The sequence below is a fragment of the Pan troglodytes genome, chromosome 1, assembly GCF_028858775.2.
Source record: "Pan troglodytes isolate AG18354 chromosome 1, NHGRI_mPanTro3-v2.0_pri, whole genome shotgun sequence".
NCBI lineage: Eukaryota > Metazoa > Chordata > Mammalia > Primates > Hominidae > Pan > Pan troglodytes.
In genome coordinates, this window is record NC_072398.2 from 478556 (window position 1) to 497008 (window position 18453).

Genomic DNA, 18453 nt, shown 5'->3' on the forward strand with positions numbered 1-18453 from the left:
TTTATGGGGTACAATGTGATATTTTGATACATGTATATTATTTGTAATGATGAAATTAACCTAAAGAACATATCACCAATTTTCATGGTGAGACATTTAAAATGTACCCACTTAGCAATTTTGATATATACAACACATATATATTACATATATAATTATAATTTTGTATTATATATAATATACATTATACACATAAACATATGTATCTATTATATATACAATTATAATATTTTGATACATACAACACGATATCCAACTTTGATACAAATGAACAAGATTTTCTTCTATTTAAAGGCTGAATTACATTTCACTGTGGATATATGTCTTGTTTTCTATATCTATTCATCCATTGATGGATACTTAGGTTGATTCCATATCTTGGCTATTGTGAATAATGTTGCAATGAACATGGGAGTGCAGATATCTCTTTGATATACCCATTTAAATTGGATACATCCTTATTAATGGAATTCCTGAATCATAAGGGGTTCATACTATTAAGGCCTGCATCAAAAAGTCTGAAAGAGCACAAATAGGCAATCTAAGGTCACACCTCAAGGAACTAGAGAAACAAGAACAAACCAAACCCAAACCCAGCAGAAGAAAAGAAATAACAGAAATCAGTGCAGAACTAAATGAAATTGAAACAAAAAATACAAAAGCTACATGAAACAATGTTGGTTCTTTGAAAAAATAAGTAAAATTGATACTGTTAGCAAGATTAATCAGGAGAATAGTCAAATAAGCTCAACTAGAAATGAAACAGGTGATATTACAACCAATATCACAGAAATACAAAAGCTTATTGGTGGCTACTATGAACACCTTTATGCGTGTAAAGTAGAAAACCTACAGGAGAGGATTTAATTTCTGTAAATATACAATGCTCCTAGATTAAACCAGGAAGAAATAGAAACTCTGAAGAGACCAGTAACAAGCAGCAAGATTGGAATGGTAATTAAAAAATGCCAACAAAAAAAGTCTGGGACCAGATGGATTCACAGCTGAATTAATTGGCATCAATCCTACTGACACTATTCCACAAGATAGAGAGGGAAACCTTCCTAGATCATTCTATGAAGTTAGTATTGCCCTAATACCAAACCCAGGAAAGGACATAACAAAACCATAGACCAATATCCCTGATGAACATACATGCAAAAATTCTCAACAAAATACTATCTAACAGAATCCAACAGCATACCAAAAAGATAAATCATCATGATCAAGTGGGTTTCATAACAGGGATTCAGGGATGGTTTAACATATACAAGTCAATACATGTGATACATCACATAACCATGTGACTTTTGTTTTTAATTGTGTTTATCTCAATAGTTGCAGAAAAAGCATTTGACAAAATCCATCCCTTTATGATTAAAACCCTCAGCAAAATCAGCATACAAGGGACATTCTGTAAGGTAATAAAAGTCACCTATGACAAACCCACAGCAAACATTATTCTGAATGGGGAAAAGTTGAAGGCATTCCCTGTGAGAACTGGAACAAGACAAGGATGCCCATTTTTGCCACTTATATTCAATATAGTTCTGGAAGTCCTAGCCAGAGCAATCAGACAAGAGAAGTAAAGGGCATCCAAATCAGTAAAGAGGAAGTTATGATGTCGGTTTGCTGATAATATGATCGTATACCAAGAAAACCCTAAAGACTCATCCAAAAAGCTCCTGGAACTGGTAAATGAAGTCAGCAAAGTTTCAGAGTACAAAATTAATGTACACAACTCAGTAGCTCTGTTAATACAGCAATAGCTACCAAGCTGAGATGCAAATCAAGAGCTCAACCCAATTTACAATAGCTACAAAATAAAATACTTAGGAATACCTAACCAAGGAGGTAAAAGACCTCTATGAGGAAAACTACAAATCACTGCTGAAAGAGATCGTAGATGACACAAATAAATTGAAACACATCCCATGCTCATGGGTAGGTAGAATCAATAATTGAAAATGACCATATTGCCAAAGCAATGGACAAATTCAATGCAATTCCCATCAAAACACCACCATCATTCTTCACAGAACAACAATCCTAAACAATCCTAAAATTCATATGGAACCAAAAAGCCCACATAGCCAAAGCAAGACTAGGAAAAAAGAATGAAACCAGAGGCATCACATTACTCGACTTCAAACTGTACTATAAGGCCATAGTCACCAAAATAGCTTGGTACTGGCATAAAAATCAGTATATAGACCAATGGAACAGTATAGAGAACCCAGAAATAAAACCAAATACTACAGCCACTGATCTTCAACAAAGCAAACAAAAACATAGAAGTGGGGGAAAGGACACCCTATTCAACAAATGGTGCTGAGAAAATTGGCAAGCCACATGTAAAGAATGAAACTGGAACCTCATCTCTAACCTTATAGAAAAAACAACTCAAGATAGATCAGACTTAAACCTAAGACCTGAAATTATTAAAATTCTAGAAGATAACATCAGAAAATGTTATCTTGTAGACATTGGCTTAGGCAAAGACTTCATGACCAAGAACCCAAAAGCAAATGCAATAAAAACAAAAATAAATGGGACTTAATTAAACTAAAAGGCTTGTGCACAGCAAAAGACATAATCATCAGAGTAAACAGACAACCCATGGAGTGGGAGAAAATCTTCAGTCTCTACATCCAACAAAGGACTAATATCTAGAATCTACAAGAAACTCAAATCAGCAAGAACAAAACAAAGCCATTAAAAAGTGGGCTAAGGACACAGATAGACAATTCTCAAGAGAAAATATACAAATGGCCAACAAACATGAAAAAAATGCTCAACATCACTAATTATCAGGGAAATGAAATTCAAAACCACAATGCAATACCATCTCACTCCTGCAAGAATGGCCATAATCAAAAAATCTTTAAAAAATAGACATTGGTATGGATGTGCTGAAAAGAGAACACTTTTACACTGCTGGTGCAAATGTAAACTTGTACAACCACTATGGAAAAGTGTGGAGATTCCTTAAAGATCTAAAAGTATATCTACCATTTGATCCAGCAATCCCACTACTGGGTATCTACCCAAAGGAAAATAAATCATTACACGAAAAAGATACTTGCACACATGTTTACAGCACCACACTTCACAATTGCAAAAATATGGAAGCAGCCCAAATGATCATCAATCAATGAGTAGATAAAATCATATATTCACACATATACTCATATATTCATATATACTCATATGTACTCATATTCATATCTTCATATATCTTCATATATCTTCATATGTATATATATGAATGCTACTTAACCATGAAAAGGAATGAAATAATGGCATTTGCAGCAAACTGGATGGAATTAGAGACCGTTATTCTAAGTGAAGCAACTCAGGAATGAAAAACCAAACATTGTATGTTCTCACTCATACGTGGGAGCTAAGCTATGAGGATGCAAAGGGATAATAATGATACAATAGACTTTGGGGACTTGGGGGAAAGGGTGGAAGCAGGTGAGGGATAAAAGACTACACATTGGGTACAGTGTACACTACTTGGGTGATGAGTGCACCAAATTCTCAAATTGCCATGAAAGAACTTATTAATGTAACCAAACACCACCTGTTCCCCAAAAACCTATTGATATAAAAAATATAAATAAATATCATATATACATCATCCAGGGGCAGTAGCTTATGCCTATAATCCCAACATTTTGGAAGGCTGAGGTGGAAGGATTGCTTTAGCCTAGGTATTTGAGACCAGCCTGGGTAACATAGTGAGACCTCATCTCTCCAAAAATTAAATTTTAAAAAATCAGGGAGGCATAGTGGCACGTGTCTATAGTCCTAGCTACTCAGGAGGCTGAGGTGAGAGGATCGCTTGAGCCCGGGAGATTGAAGCTGCAGTGAGCCACAATTGTGACACTGCACTCCAGCCTGGGTTGACAAAGCAAGACCCTGACTCAAAAACAGGGCGGTATATATTTTACAGGTACATCAAAGTCTTATCTGTGCTCTCTTGAATTCCCTCTCTTAGTGTCCTCAGACCAATTTTTTAAACAGGTGTGTATCTTCCCTATCAATTTTTAATATTTTTATTGCAGATATGTGTCCAAATGTAATATTTTAGCAGGATGTATTTGTTAAATGGTAGCACACTGATCATTCTGCAACATATTTTCCTTCAACTTTACTAATTGAAATGTTCACGATAAATTGGTATTAATATTGATCATGTGTGCATTTTCTTTATATTAATATTTAGGTTTACCACTTTTTCATGCTTTATAATGTAACAGAGTATCTATCCTTGTATAATCTCCTTGGAAGTCTTAGGTAGTGAAGAAAGAACATCTTCAATGTTATGAGATATTACTAAATTCATCTCTAAAGGAGTTGCACTAATCTCTCTAACCATCATTTTCCCTTCATTTAACAAATAATCAATTTTTACTATTATATTGGTGCAAAAGTGATATATGCCAGGCATAGTGCTAATGTTAGAAAACAACAGAGAAGAAAATAAATATATTTTGGTCTCCCTGTGCAACAACAAAAACCCAAACAGTGAATAGGTAAAACATATGATGTGGTCATGCCAGATGATGATATATGTTATGAACATAAAATAGGGAGCACTGTTGCAAATTTTAAATATAATTATGGATTAGTCAGAATGCACAAGGTAATGCCATAGTAACATCTCAAGCTGCACAAAAACATTGTTTATGTGATGTTCACATTGTAAATCTGTCAGATGGTACTCGGGGTCCACTCATCAAAAGTCCCTCAAGGACCTCAGATGATGGATAAATTTGTTGACCATTTTGTCATTTTATGTTCTAGAATATGTTTATATTTGTGGCTATACATGAAGCTTGTACAACTATTGAAGTATATCCATAAAAAAAATAAGTGTACAGCTCATTAAGGATTTCATAGCAGTACCTAAAATATATCTAGAATTTTGCAATTTTACATATTAATAACCCTCCACCTGCCATTTTAAACACTTATTTAGATTTCTAACTTTCATACCTATACAGCATTTGGATAGCCCATTAATTTTTAATTATACATATTATTCATGTGGAATTTTCATTGAAACTTAGGAATAATTAAAATACAAGAGTGAGTTGAAGCTTGTGTGAAGAGTATAAAAGAAGGATTGTGATGTCTGAGGTGTGAGATTTCTCACTGATTGAGTAGAGCACGCCTTCATACAGAAATTGTCATATTATCTGAGCATTTATGACTGGTAGAGTTTATACAGAAATGCATTTGGTAAATTCACAGCAAAGAAGCAGGATACGAGAAGTTATGAAGGAATATGAAAGTGTGTGGTTTAAAGATACTCTGAGATATTGGAAGAAGCAATGTTGGAAGACAGGGTGGGTACCAGCCAAGGAGAGAATATGCTCATTCTGTCTCCTGGTGTCAGTATCTGCTTCTGCAGTTGGGCTTATGAGTTGGATTCTGCATCTGAGGATTCAACCAATCATGGACTTAACCAATCATGGATTGAAAATATAATTAGGCTTATCATGGTCACATTGGTACAGACTTTTCTAATGTTTCTATTTTTTATAGTGACATAGTAGGTGTATACATTTATGGGGTACATGAGATGTTTTCATACAGGAATGTAATGCATAATAAATGCATGATGAAAAATGGAGTATCCTCTCAAGCATTTATCTTGTGTTACAATTTTATTATACCCTTTTAGTTATTTTTAAGTGTACAATTGTTATTGACGATGTCAGTCTATTATGCTAGTACTTATTCATTCTAACAAGTTTGTTGTATCCATTAACCATCCCCACCTACCCCTTCATCCCCCCTAGTGCCCTTCCCAGTATCTGCTAAGCATATTTCTAATTTATATCTCCATGAGTCCAGTTGTTTCGATTTTTAGGTACCACAAATAACTGAGAACATGCAATGTTTGTCTTTCTGTGCCTGGCTTATTCGACTTAGCGTAATGGCCTCCAGTTCCATCTATGTTGTTGCAAATGACAGGATCTCATTATGTTTTGTGGCTATATAGTACCTATCATGTATAAGTAGCACATTTTCTCTACCCATTCATCTGTTGATGAACACATAGGTTGCTTCCAAATTTTAGCTACTGTGAACAGAGCTGCAACAAACATGGAAGTGTAGATGTCTCTTCAGTATATTGATTTCTTTTCTTTTGGGTATATACCCAGCAGCGGGATTGCTGGATGATACGTTAGCTCTATTCTTAGTTTTTTTGAGGAACCTCCAAACTGTTCTCTGTTGCACCTTTAAATACAACTTTAAATGCAACTTCACATTCCCACAGAGTTTATGAGGGTTCCCTTTTCTCCATGTCCTCACCAGCATTTGTTATTGCATGTCTTTTGTATGAGAGCCATTTTAATTGGGATGAGATGGTATCTCATTGTAGCTTTGATCTGCATTTCTCTGATCAATGTTGAGCACTTTTTATGTGCCTGTTTTTGATTTGTATGTTGTCTTTTGAGAAATGTCTATTCAATCTTTTATCAATATATAAATCAGATCATTAGATTTTTTCCTATAGATTTATTTGAGCTCCCCATGTATTGTGGTTATTAATTCCTTGTCAGGTGTGTAGTTTGAAAACATTTTCTTCCATTTTATGGGATGTCTCTTCGTTGATTTATTTCCTTCACTGTGCAGAAGCTTTTTAACATAATGTGCTCTCCTTTGTCCATGTTTGCTTTGGTTGTCTGTGTTATGGAGTATTACTCAAGAAATATTTTCCCAGACAAATATCCTGGAGATTTTCTCCAATGTTTTCTTCTGGTAGTTTCATAGTTTGAGGTCTTAAAGTCTTTAGTCCATTTTGACTATATCTTTGTATATGGCGAGAGACGGGACTAGTTTCATTTTTCTTCATATAGATATCCACTTTTCCCAGTGCTGCTTATTGAAGAGACGATATTTTCCCCGGTGTATGTTCCTTGCAACTTTGTAGAAAATGAGTTCACTGTAGGTGTGTGGATTTGTTTCTGAGTATTCTGTTTTATTGGTCTATGTATCTGTGTTTATGCCAGCACCATGCTGTTTTGGTTATGGTAGCTCTGTTGTAGTATAATTTGAAGTCAGGCAATGGGATTCCTCCAGTTTTGGTGGGTTGGTTGGTTGGTGGTTTTGCTTAGAATAATTTTGGCTCTTCTGGGTGTTTTGTGCTTTCATACAAATGTTAGGATAGTGTCTTCTATATCTGTAAGAAATGTCATTGGTATTTTGATAAGGATAACATTGAATCTACAGATTGCTTTGAGTACTATGGATATTTTAACAATATTGATTCTTTTGGTTCATGAACCTGGAATATGTTTTCATTTTTAGTGTCCTCTTCAATTATTAATGCTTTATAGTTATCATTAGAGAACTCTTTCACTTCTTTGGTTAATTCCTATTTAATTTTATTTGTGGCTATCATAAATGAGATTACTTTTTAAATTTGTTTTAATCTATTTGCTATTGACATATAGAAATCTGCCTTGTATCCTGCAACTTTCCTGAATTTATTAGTTCTAATAGGTTTTTGGGGAGACTTTAGGTTTTTCCAAGTATAAGGTCCTGTCCTATCTGTGAACGAAGATAATTTTACTTTTCTTTGAAATTTGATGCCATATCTATATCTCTATATATCTATATCTATCTATATATATAGATATATTTACATATAGACAGATTTATTTATATTTGTTTCTCTTGTCTGATTGCTCTAGCTAGAACTTCCAGTAATATGTTGAATAACAATGGTAACAATAGTTGCACTAAAGTGCAAGACTAAGTCTCCTTTAATTTTCTTTAATTTTCTGTCCACTTTCCTCAAGCAGAAGGAGTCTTGCCCCATAGCCACCATAGCTGGTAATATGCTGAGTCTCACCCGGAGCCAGCATGCCTCAGAGTTTCACCCAAGGCCCTCATGACTCTGGCTGGTATCCAACCCTGATGTGGCTGAGCTGGTATCCAAGATGCAAGACAAAGTCCTCCTCACTCTTCCCTCTCCTCTCCTAAAGCAGAGGAAAGAGGCCTCTTTTGGAGCCACAAGCTGTGGAGGCTGAGGTTAGGGGATGAGTTTAGCTGCCCTGGCTGGTGTTTTAACAGGTCATGTGTCCCCCGAGTCCACTGGCTCTGGGCCCAGATTAGCATTAGGATTTGCAGCTCTTGTGGCCTAGACGGCCCTTCAGGTTTGTCTGTGGCTCCAGAGCCACTTTAGCCCTTCATGGTGAGGCTTGGGTAACTCAAGTTCCAAACACTGGGATTCGCAATTCCCTTCCAGCAATGGCTGGTTTAAATGTGCCCTTCATGGTGGGTGTCAGCTGAATTTGGTCTGGGTCGTCTTTCTGCTATAAGAAGGGCATCGCTGAGCTCAGTGTCTTAGAATTGCTGGCTCTCCCTCTCCTTAGTGCACAGAGAAGCTCTCCATACCACACCACCGCTGCTGGGGGATGAAGGAGTGGTAGTGTCAGTGATGCAATACTGTTTTTCCAACTTCTTCAATGCCTCATTCAGAAATATGAATTTAACTCCATGTACTGTGAGTGCTCACCTGAGTTCTGGTTCTTGTGAAGGTGTTTTTTGTGTAGATAGTTTTTAAATTGCTGTTCTTGCAGGAGGATGATCAGTGGAACCTTCTATTCTGCCATCTTGCTCCATCCTCCAGACTTTTTTCCTTGTCATTATTCCCTAAAAAATACAGTATAACAACTATTTACATAGCATTCATATTGCATTAGTTATAAGTAATCTAGACATGATTTCAAGCATACGGGAAGATTTGTGTAGGTTATATAGAAATACTCTGCCATTTCATATTAGGGTCTTTAGCATCATGGACTTTGGTATTTTCACGATGTCCTGGTACTGAGGACAGATAGTGAGGGATGACTGTACACAGGGATGAATACACTACTCAGTACTTGTATGATTGACATGCTAGAAGGACTCAGCACCAGTCTCGGAACCTCACAGGCACTGAGAAAAGTGGCTCCCTTTTCCCATTCTCTTTCATTCCCAAATTATATAATCTAAATTCGATGAGACTAATATTTCAAGGTAAGTCTCTGAGCCTTTAAGGAGAGGGGCGATGTGGGAGAAGGTCACCCTGTCATGGAGAAATCTTAGGCCACATTCTGTCATCAGATTCATAGATGTCTTAAGAGTCACAGAAGCATAGCAAGTACATAACACTCCTTCTTTTGATTCTGAGAAAGTGACACTCAGAGCTTTTAGTGTCTTGACTAAGATTACACAATTAATTGGAAGCAAATATAATAAATGGTAAATGTTTTAGAGCCTTAAAGGTTGTCAGACTCTGATATTTTCTCCTGAATCTGGGAAAGCCCCAGCTGTGTTAATGGAGAGTGTCTACAGGTGCAACTTTTCCCCACGAAAGATGGCTTTGCAGGGCCATTTCAAAATATGTCAAAGACATACTTTGGGGTAGAATATTTAGATTTTCCTCAGGGTCTGCTGTCTGTCATGTGATGCTATACCAGAGTCAGGTTGGAATTTGGTATCTTATTGCCACTCAGAGTCTGTTTTGTCAGTCTTAGGAACTCTATTTCAATGTTATTGCTGGTCAGTTGTGCCTAAATTCCAAAAGATGGGTGTAATGAAGTGTGTCTCCCTTCTTATGTCCTGCAATTAAGCTTTTCAGCTTTCCTGAGATTCTCTTGGCCTAGAGGGGGTCTGTTGATTAGGGGTCTTAGGATTTTATATTTAGTTTACAGATTTCTGACACTGGTTTTGCATGATCCTCCCTTTCTGAGGTTCAGATTTGCTTTTACAAAGAGAGAGCTTATTTTAAATGTCTGATATGAAAATATAATTTTAAACTAGAAAAATGAAGTTGTTTAAAAAATGTGCAATGTCATGAAAAAGATGGATTTGCTTTTGGATAGATGCATCGCATAAATGAAAAACATGTTTAATTCCCACGTGGACCGTGAGTGGAAAGTTAGAATATAACCATCAAAAACAAATAGCAAAACAAAACAAAAATACCAAAATAGTGGATTCTGAGAGGGTCTTAAAGAAAATAGAAGCTCCAGGGAAGAGACAATGCCAAGTACAGGGAAGATGAATAAGCAGGAAAAAATAAATAAATAAATAAAGGAAAACAGGGCAAAGAATTAAGCAATAAACACCTCAATTCCCTAATGTGAAGAAACTGATGATGTAATTTTCTCATTTTCATTCTGAATTTAAACTCCTTTGCTTTGGCCTTAGAATGGTGAAAGCAGCTTCACTGAGCTGGCGTGGCTTAGATTTATTCTCTGATGGAGCAGAAGAGGTGGAGCAAATGGTTTGTGCTCTATGTGCCATGTTAGTCTCTTTGTTGAAAGGTGTCTTGATGACCTGTCTCTTCAGTGCTTTATAAAGGGGATAAGTAAGGAACAAAGATACCTGACTCTTGTTGCTAGCTCTTTGTAATTCTGACTTTAGGTTTCCTGAAGTCCCAGGGTTTTTTTTTGTTTTGTCTCTTGTTTTGTGTGTGTGGTTTGTTTTTGTTTTTTTGTTTTTGTTATTGTTTTTTTGCCCTAGGAACAGTGCATTGTATTTCACTTTGCATTTCCACGTGCCTCAGTCACTGTTAGTTTTTTCCTCAGCATTATTTCTCTAACCTGCAGTACAGCAACCCTGAGGATGACCAAACCTCAGTCATGGAGCTCCTGACTCTTCATTAGCCTAGAAGTTAGTGGGCTTTTTAACTTTGAGACGATTGTATCAAGCATGATTGAAACAATTCAACTGGAAAATTAAAACTGAAATATTCAGACAAAGCAGTCACTGAGCAAAGCTATGAATTTATGGGAGGGGGTGGTGATTAGTTTGTTATGCAAAGGAGATGCAGGACAAGAGGATCCCTAGGCTTGGTTGCAAGGCTGCGGTTTTATGAAAGATTCAACACAACTGCCTCATGTGCTTTAACTTCATTTTTCAATCACTATGCACGGAATTTTGGGCATTTTAGGCATGATTTTGGGGGATAAATGGTATCAGCAAAATGAAAATAAGTATTTTGTTTATATTTCAACTAAATACTTGATATTTAGGGCATCTGCAGCATTTATTGCTGTGATTTCTTGTAAAAATGTTTCTCTGCATGACAGTTAATAAATTAAATGCCTTAGATTTCACTGGGGACTGGGAGAGGGCTCACTGTCCCTACTGCTGCTCTCCTGCTCGGCACTAGTTCTGCACCCCAAGCTACTCTCCTCAGGCAGGCAGGACTCTCCCTCTGCTCCTCTGCCCCAGTCAGCACTACTTATGGAATGCAACCTTGTGAGGAACAGCAGAATAAATTGAAAAGTTTTCGTGAGGAAAGTGGACTTAAATGGAGATATATAATGGTAGAAGAAATTTAAGGAGACTTCAAGTTTTCAGATTATTTCATGGTATTAGTTATGATGTTTGTACCATTAACAATATTAATATTAACCTTATCAGCCGTGATTTCCATCACTGAGTCCTGGATGAGCTACTGTATCCAAAAAGTAGTGAAAATTTCAACCCAACACGAACACTGTGTTACAGACCTAATGTGCATTCCCTACTTCAGTCTCTAACTATCCCACAACAGGGCCAGTATACTTGTGTTCTTAATTCTGGGGGGTAATAAATAAGACATAAAGAGTGTACCTGTCTTCACTCTTGACTTAGCTCATGAATAGTCACCTCCCCAGATCTGTTTCGTAGTTCACTTTAGCTTGTGGCCAAGATACAACTTGACCTCTCTAAGATTTGAACTTATGATTTTATGTCAGTTTAAATCAATATTTAGAAAAATAATTCAAAGCACATGTCTTACCAGAAAAAGGTCAGGAAAGCCATGTACAGAGGAAAGATTTAAAATTAATGACTTTTCTTTTCCCTCAGGTGGAAACCGTGAGCCAGTCATGTGCTCAGGGAATCAAACTTCTCAGAATCAAACAGCAAGCACCGATTTCACCCTCACGGGACTCTTTGCTGAGAGCAAGCATGCTGCCCTCCTCTACACCGTGACCTTCCTTCTTTTCTTGATGGCCCTCACTGGGAATGCCCTCCTCATCCTCCTCATCCTCCTCATCCTCTCAGAGCCCCGCCTCCACACCCCCATGTACTTCTTCATCAGCCAGCTCGCACTTATGGATCTCATGTACATATGCGTGACTGTGCCCAAGATGCTTGTGGGCCAGGTCACTGGAGATTATACCATTTCCCCATCAGGCTGTGGGATCCAGATGTTCTTCTACCTGACCCTGGCTGGAGCTGAGGTTTTCCTCCTGGCTGCCATGGCCTATGACCGATATGCTGCTGTTTGCAGACTTCTCCATTACCCACTGCTGATGAACCAGAGGGTGTGCCAGCTCCTGGTGTCAGCCTGCTGGGTTTTGGGAATGGTTGATGGTTTGTTGCTCCCCCCATTACCATGAGCTTCCCCTTTTGCCAGTCTAGGAAAATCCTGAGTTTTTTCTGTGAGACTCCTGCCCTGCTGAAGCTCTCCTGCTCTGACGTCTCCCTCTATAAGACGCTCATGTACCTGTGCTGCATCCTCATGCTTCTCGCCCCCATCATGGTCATCTCCAGCTCATACACCCTCATCCTGCACCTCATCCACAGGATGAATTCCGCCGCCGGCCGCAGGAAGGCCTTGGCCACCTGCTCCTCCCACATGATCATAGTGCTGCTCTTCTTCGGTGCTTCCTTCTACACCTACATGCTCCCGAGTTCCTACCACACAGCTGAGCAGGACATGATGGTGTCTGCCTTTTACACCATCTTCACTCCTGTGCTGAACCCCCTCATTTACAGTCTCCGCAACAAAGATGTCACCAGGGCTCTGAGGAGCATGATGCAGTCAAGAATGAACCAAGAAAAGTAGTAAAGGGCAAGCATTGTCCCCTCCTCTTTCTATAATTCCGTTACTCCCTATCTCTCCTCTCTTTTGCCCTCAGGTCCCCGGGTCCCCAGCACAAAGCCCACTCATATTTTCCTTCTTTCTTATACGTGGCGTTTTCCCTCCATACTGCTTATTGCTCCCATTTATCTCATTGGATTTAATATCTTTGGAGTGTTTTTAACTGCACTGCTGTAGCTGACCTATGAAAGACCTTATAGAGTGCCTTTTATCTTATCTCCCATCCCAGGTTCATTGAGCATTTTAGTATGAGACTTGGTCTTAAACACTTTACCCCTCGAAGAGACTCATTGTAAAGACTTAGAATCCTAGCAGAGCCCTAGAGGGGAGTATTGGCTGCTCCCTCCCTTTGCAATACATTGTAAACCTCGGTTCACATTGGCAGCCACTGGGGTCAGTGTTTCTGCTATTGTATCTCAGTAAGTACAAAGAAACGCATTTTCTCCAAAGGCTGAAGTGAACTTTGTAGTGTAAACACCAGTAGTTTTAGCATTGGCCATTGGAACCACCTAAACCAAAAATGAATCCATTTCAAAATTCAAAGAATAGGTTCATCTCTTTCATAGTATGTAAATAAAAGTAGTTCCAGATTTAGTTTCTTTAGGATTTAGTCTATTCCAGACAATGGTCTACTACGTTTACACTAAATATCATAACAGTCGCGTGCGATAATGGAGACTTAGGAAAGCTTAACCCCCTCAGCATGTTTCTTCTGAAACTGGGAAAACCAGCAAAATGGTTATAAACTTGTCACTAACCTTTAGTTTGCCAGATGTATATCATGCTACAAAGGCAACTTCTGTAAATCTATGAGCAGCAGATCACTATCATTTTCATTAACAAAATAATTCATGGGTCTAGTATTTCTGGAACGTGAGAAATTAGGAAAGAAATACATTTGTTCTAATTAATATGCAAGAAGCTGAATCTCGAGCTGTATCGTGAAGCTGTTAATTTACTTCCCCTTGGCACAGCCCTGAGCTTGCCTGATTTACCGACAATGAATGGAAGCCAGGTGTTCCCATGCCTATCGCATCTTCGAGAGAACTGTCAAGTACTTGCTTTACGTGACACATTGGCTGAACACTTTTGCTTCTCACTGAAAATTATTCCTGCGGTGCATGAAAGGAGTTTGTCTGAGTTTGTGTACAGAGATCTGAATTTGGAAGTAAATTCCACCAAGTGGTGCAGAAATATCACTTGTAAGAGGGGGTTGTTAGAGGTAGGTAAAATTTCGTTTCAGAAATTGCTGTAATTAAATGGGCAAAACTGCTCAAATGGACACCACAGATGACTAACAATGTTCTTATGTTGTCATTATATTATTTAATTATATTATTGACCTCAGGAACGTGTACAGAGAGGGATTGCTGAATTATATAGTAGCTCTATTTTTAATCTTTATAAAACTGTCATACAGCTTTCAACACAGGCTGTTGCAACTTACGTTTCTACCAGCAATGCACATGTACAAGGGATCCATTTTCTACACACACTTGAGAGCCCTTGTTATGTATTGTCTGGTAATAGCCATCCTAGCAGGTGTGAGCTGATAGCTCATTGTGGTTTTGATTTGCATGGCCCTGATGATTAGTGATGTTGAACATCTTTTCATTCACCTGTTGCCTACTTGTATTCCCTCTTTGGAAGAATGTCTATTCACACTGTCTTTACCATTTTTAAGTTGGGTAATTTGATATTTGTTAATGATTTTGTCAGTTTCTTTTATATTTTGGATGCTAACTCCTTATCCAAAATATGGTTTGCAGATATGTTCTCCCATTGCCGAGATTACCTTTTCATTTTGTTGTTTCCTTTTCTGTGCAAAAGTTTTTGTATGTTGATGCAGTCCTACTTGCTTATTTTGCTTTTGTTGCCTTAATTTTTGTGTCATAGCAAAAATATCACGGCCAAGATCAATGTCAAAGAGCTATTTCCCTATGTCATCATCCAGGACTTTTACAAGTCCAGGTCTTACATTTAAGTCTTCGATCCATTTAGATTTGGTTTTGGGGGAATAGTGTAGGATAAGAATCCAATTTCGTTCCTCTGCATGTATGTGTCTGGTTTTCCCAATGCCATTTATTGAACAGACTATCCTTTCTTCATGCTGCATTTTTGGCACCCTCATCAAAGACTAATTGACCATATAAGCATGGCTTTATTTCTATAATTTGTAATATAGTTTGAAATCGGAGTCTGAAGCCTCCAGCTTTGTTCTTTTTATCAATATTGCTTTGGCTATTTGATATTTTTGTGCATTCACAAAATTTCTAGAATGGTTTTATTCTATTTATGTAAAAAATGCCTGTGGAATTTTAGTTGGGGTTATACTGAATCAGACATTTTCTGGAGTAATATGGACATTTAAAGAATATTATTCTAACCCATTAACATGAGATATCTTTCCACTTATTTATCTCCTCTTGAGTGAACAGATCTTTCACTCCCTCAGCTGTATTTATTCCTATGTATTTTATTCTATTGGATGGTATTGGGAATGGTATTCTTTTCTTAATTACATATTTGGATGGTTCCTTTTTGGTGTATAGAAATACAACCCATTTATATATGTTTATTTTGTATCCTGCAAGTTTCTTGAATTCTTTAATTCTGACGGGATTTTGGTGGAGTCTTTAGAGTTTTTTATATGTAAAATCATGTCATCTGCAAACAGATGGCAAGATAATTTAACTTCCTCTGATTTGAAAGCCTTTTCTTTCTTTTTATTGCCTAATTGCTCTGGCTAGTTTCCAGTATTACGTTGAATAGAAGCAGTGAGAGTGAGCACTCTTGTCTTCCTGATCTTAGCTGAAAATCTTTGCTTTTCACCATTGAGTATGATTTAGCTGTGAGATTTATTATGTAAAGGCACATTCCTTCTATAACAAATCTGAGTTTTTATCATGAAAAGATGTTGAATTTTATCCAATGCTTTTTCTATGTCTATTGAGATGCACAATTGTTTTTGTCATTTATTCTGTTAATGTGGCATATCATATTTATTGATTGGTGTATGTTGAACCATCTTTGCATCTGTGGGAAAAAAATTTGGGACCCCAATTTACTATGCCAAAAGGAAAAAAGATATTAAGCTGAAAGCTGAGTTATGCAAGAAACTGCATTTCCTTTGGTTTTTGTTTTCTTTTTGTTCCTAATCAGTTAACTACAGATAAAAGGTTAGAGTAACAGGCAGTAACTCCACATTCTCCTTACCTGACATAAAGTGATGATCCTTCTACTGAGTGTGAAAGGAATACATAAATGACTATTCACCTACCTGCTTCTTTGCTTCTTTTCTTCTTGCAACCTGTGGATTATCATACTCTCCCTCTTTCCCCTCTAGCCTGCTTTCCCCTTTAAATATTAAAGTCCTCAAAATTATCTTTAAAGAAAAGCACAGACCACAGACTGTTTCTGTAATTCTGTGTTCTTTTTTCCAAGCATGTCCTTTACCTTGGTGAAATAAACTTTCAATCTGATTGAGACCTGTCTCACATACTTTTGGTTTATACATCCTAGGAATAATCCCACTTGATTATGGTGAAGTATCCTTTTAATGCACTGCTTAATTTGGTTTGTTAGTATTTTGTTAATTTTTATAAAAAATTATGAAAGCTGTTTATCAGGAATAGTGACCTATAATACTTTGGGAGTTAGTGTTCTTATCTGGCTTTGGTTTAAAGGTGATGTTGTCTTCAGTAAATGAATTTGGAAGTGTTTTTCCTCTTCACTTTTTTGAAAAAATTAGAGGAGGATGTGTTAGTTCTTTAAGTGCTTGGATGAATTCACCATGAAGTCTTCTAGTCTTAGGCTTTTCTTGGGAGATTTATTTATTTATTTATTTTTTTGAGACAAAGTCTCACTCTGTCGCCCATACTCGGAGTGCAGTGGCATGACCTCGGCTCACTGCAACCTCCGCCTCCTGGGTCCAAGTGATCATTTCATGTGCTGAGTACTCTTATACCTACTTTCTTAGCAATTCTCAAGTACATAATTGTTGGAACTGTAGTCAGCATGATGTACCATAAACCTCGTGAACTTATTTCTCCTGCTTAAATAAAATCTTGTATCCTTTGACCCACATCTTCTCTTTCCTTCCTTGCTCCAAACTCTGGTAACCACCATTTTACTCTTTGATTCTATGTGTTTGACTATTGAACACTTCACATATAAATGAAATTGTGCAATATTTGTCCTATGCCAGGCTTATTTTATTTAAAATATTGTCCTCTGGGCTTATCCATATTTTTCCAAATTATAGAATTGTCTTTGATTTGACAAACTGATCATAATATGTCTCAGGTATAATGTTTTGGTTTGTTCTTGCTTGGGTTCCTTTGAACTTTATGAATCTGCATGTCTCTATCACTCACAAATTTAGGAAATGTTGTCATTTTAGCTTTCTGTTTTTCTCTCTTCTCCTTCTGTGAATGTCATAATGCACATATGTATTTGCTTGATGTTGTCTTATAGTTTCCAGATGCTTCTGCATTTTATTTTTTTGTTCCTCTAACTGTATGATCTAAATTCAAGTTCATTGTTTCCTTTCTCTGTATGATGAAATATGTTATTAAAGTACTCTATTGAACTTCTCACTTCCGTAATTGTATTCAGAATATTTTACAAGTTTTACACTAAAGTTAATGAGATTTACACACCTCCATTACAGTACTGGAGTGTTCCAAATTTGTTTGTTTTTGTTTTTTTTTTAATCATTCTTGGGTGTTTCTGGCAGAGGGGGATTTGGCAGGGTCATAGGACAATAGTGGAGGGAAGGTCAGCAGATAAACAAGTGAACAAAGGTCTCTGGCTTTCCTAGGCAGAGGACCCTGTGGCCTTCCGCAGTGTTTGTGTCCCTGGGTACTTGAGATTAGGGAGTGGTGATGACTCTTAACGAGCACGCTGCCTTCAAGCATCTGTTTAAAAAAGCACATCTTGCACCGCCCTTAATCCGTTTAACCCTGAGTGGACACAGCACATGTTTCAGAGAGCACAGGGTTGGGGGTAAGGTCATAGATCAACAGCATCCCAAGGCAGAAGAATTTTTCTTAGTACAGAACAAAATGAAGTCTCCCATGTCCACTTCTTTCCACACAGACACAGCAACAATCCGATCTCTCTATCTTTTCCCCACCTTTCCCCCTTTTCTATTTCACAAAACCGCCAACGTCATCATGGCCCTTTCTCAATGAGCTGTTGGGTAAACCTCCCGGACGGGGCGGCTGGCCGGGCGGGGGCTGACCCCCCCACCTCCCTCTCGGACGGGGCTGCTGCCAGGCGGAGGGGCTCCTCACTTCTCAGATGGGGCGGTTGCGCAGAGACGCTCCTCACCTCCTAGACGGGATGGCGGCCGGGCAGAGATGCTCCTCACTTCCCAGACGGGGTGGCGGCTGGGCAGAGGCTGCAATCTCGGCACTTTGGGAGGCCAAGGCAGGCTGCTGGGAGGTGGAGGTTGTAGCGAGCCGAGATCACGCCACTGCACTCCAGCCTGGGCACCATTGAGCACTGAGTGAACCAGACTCCGTCTGCAATCCTGGCACTTCCGGAGGCCGAGG

The 18453-nt window shown here is 38.0% G+C and overlaps 1 protein-coding gene across 1 annotated transcript in view; it reads left to right on the plus strand.

Moving 5' to 3' along the window:
• Positions 1-17493, plus strand: part of LOC469777 (olfactory receptor 2T3-like) — a 30935-nt gene extending 13442 nt beyond the window's left edge. The window contains 2 exon segments of the mRNA XM_016942484.4: positions 11875-12393; positions 12396-17493. Coding sequence (XP_016797973.2) covers positions 11895-12393; positions 12396-12859 — 963 coding nt within the window. The 5' untranslated portion in view covers positions 11875-11894 and the 3' untranslated portion in view covers positions 12860-17493.
• Positions 17494-18453: the final 960 nt, after the last annotated feature.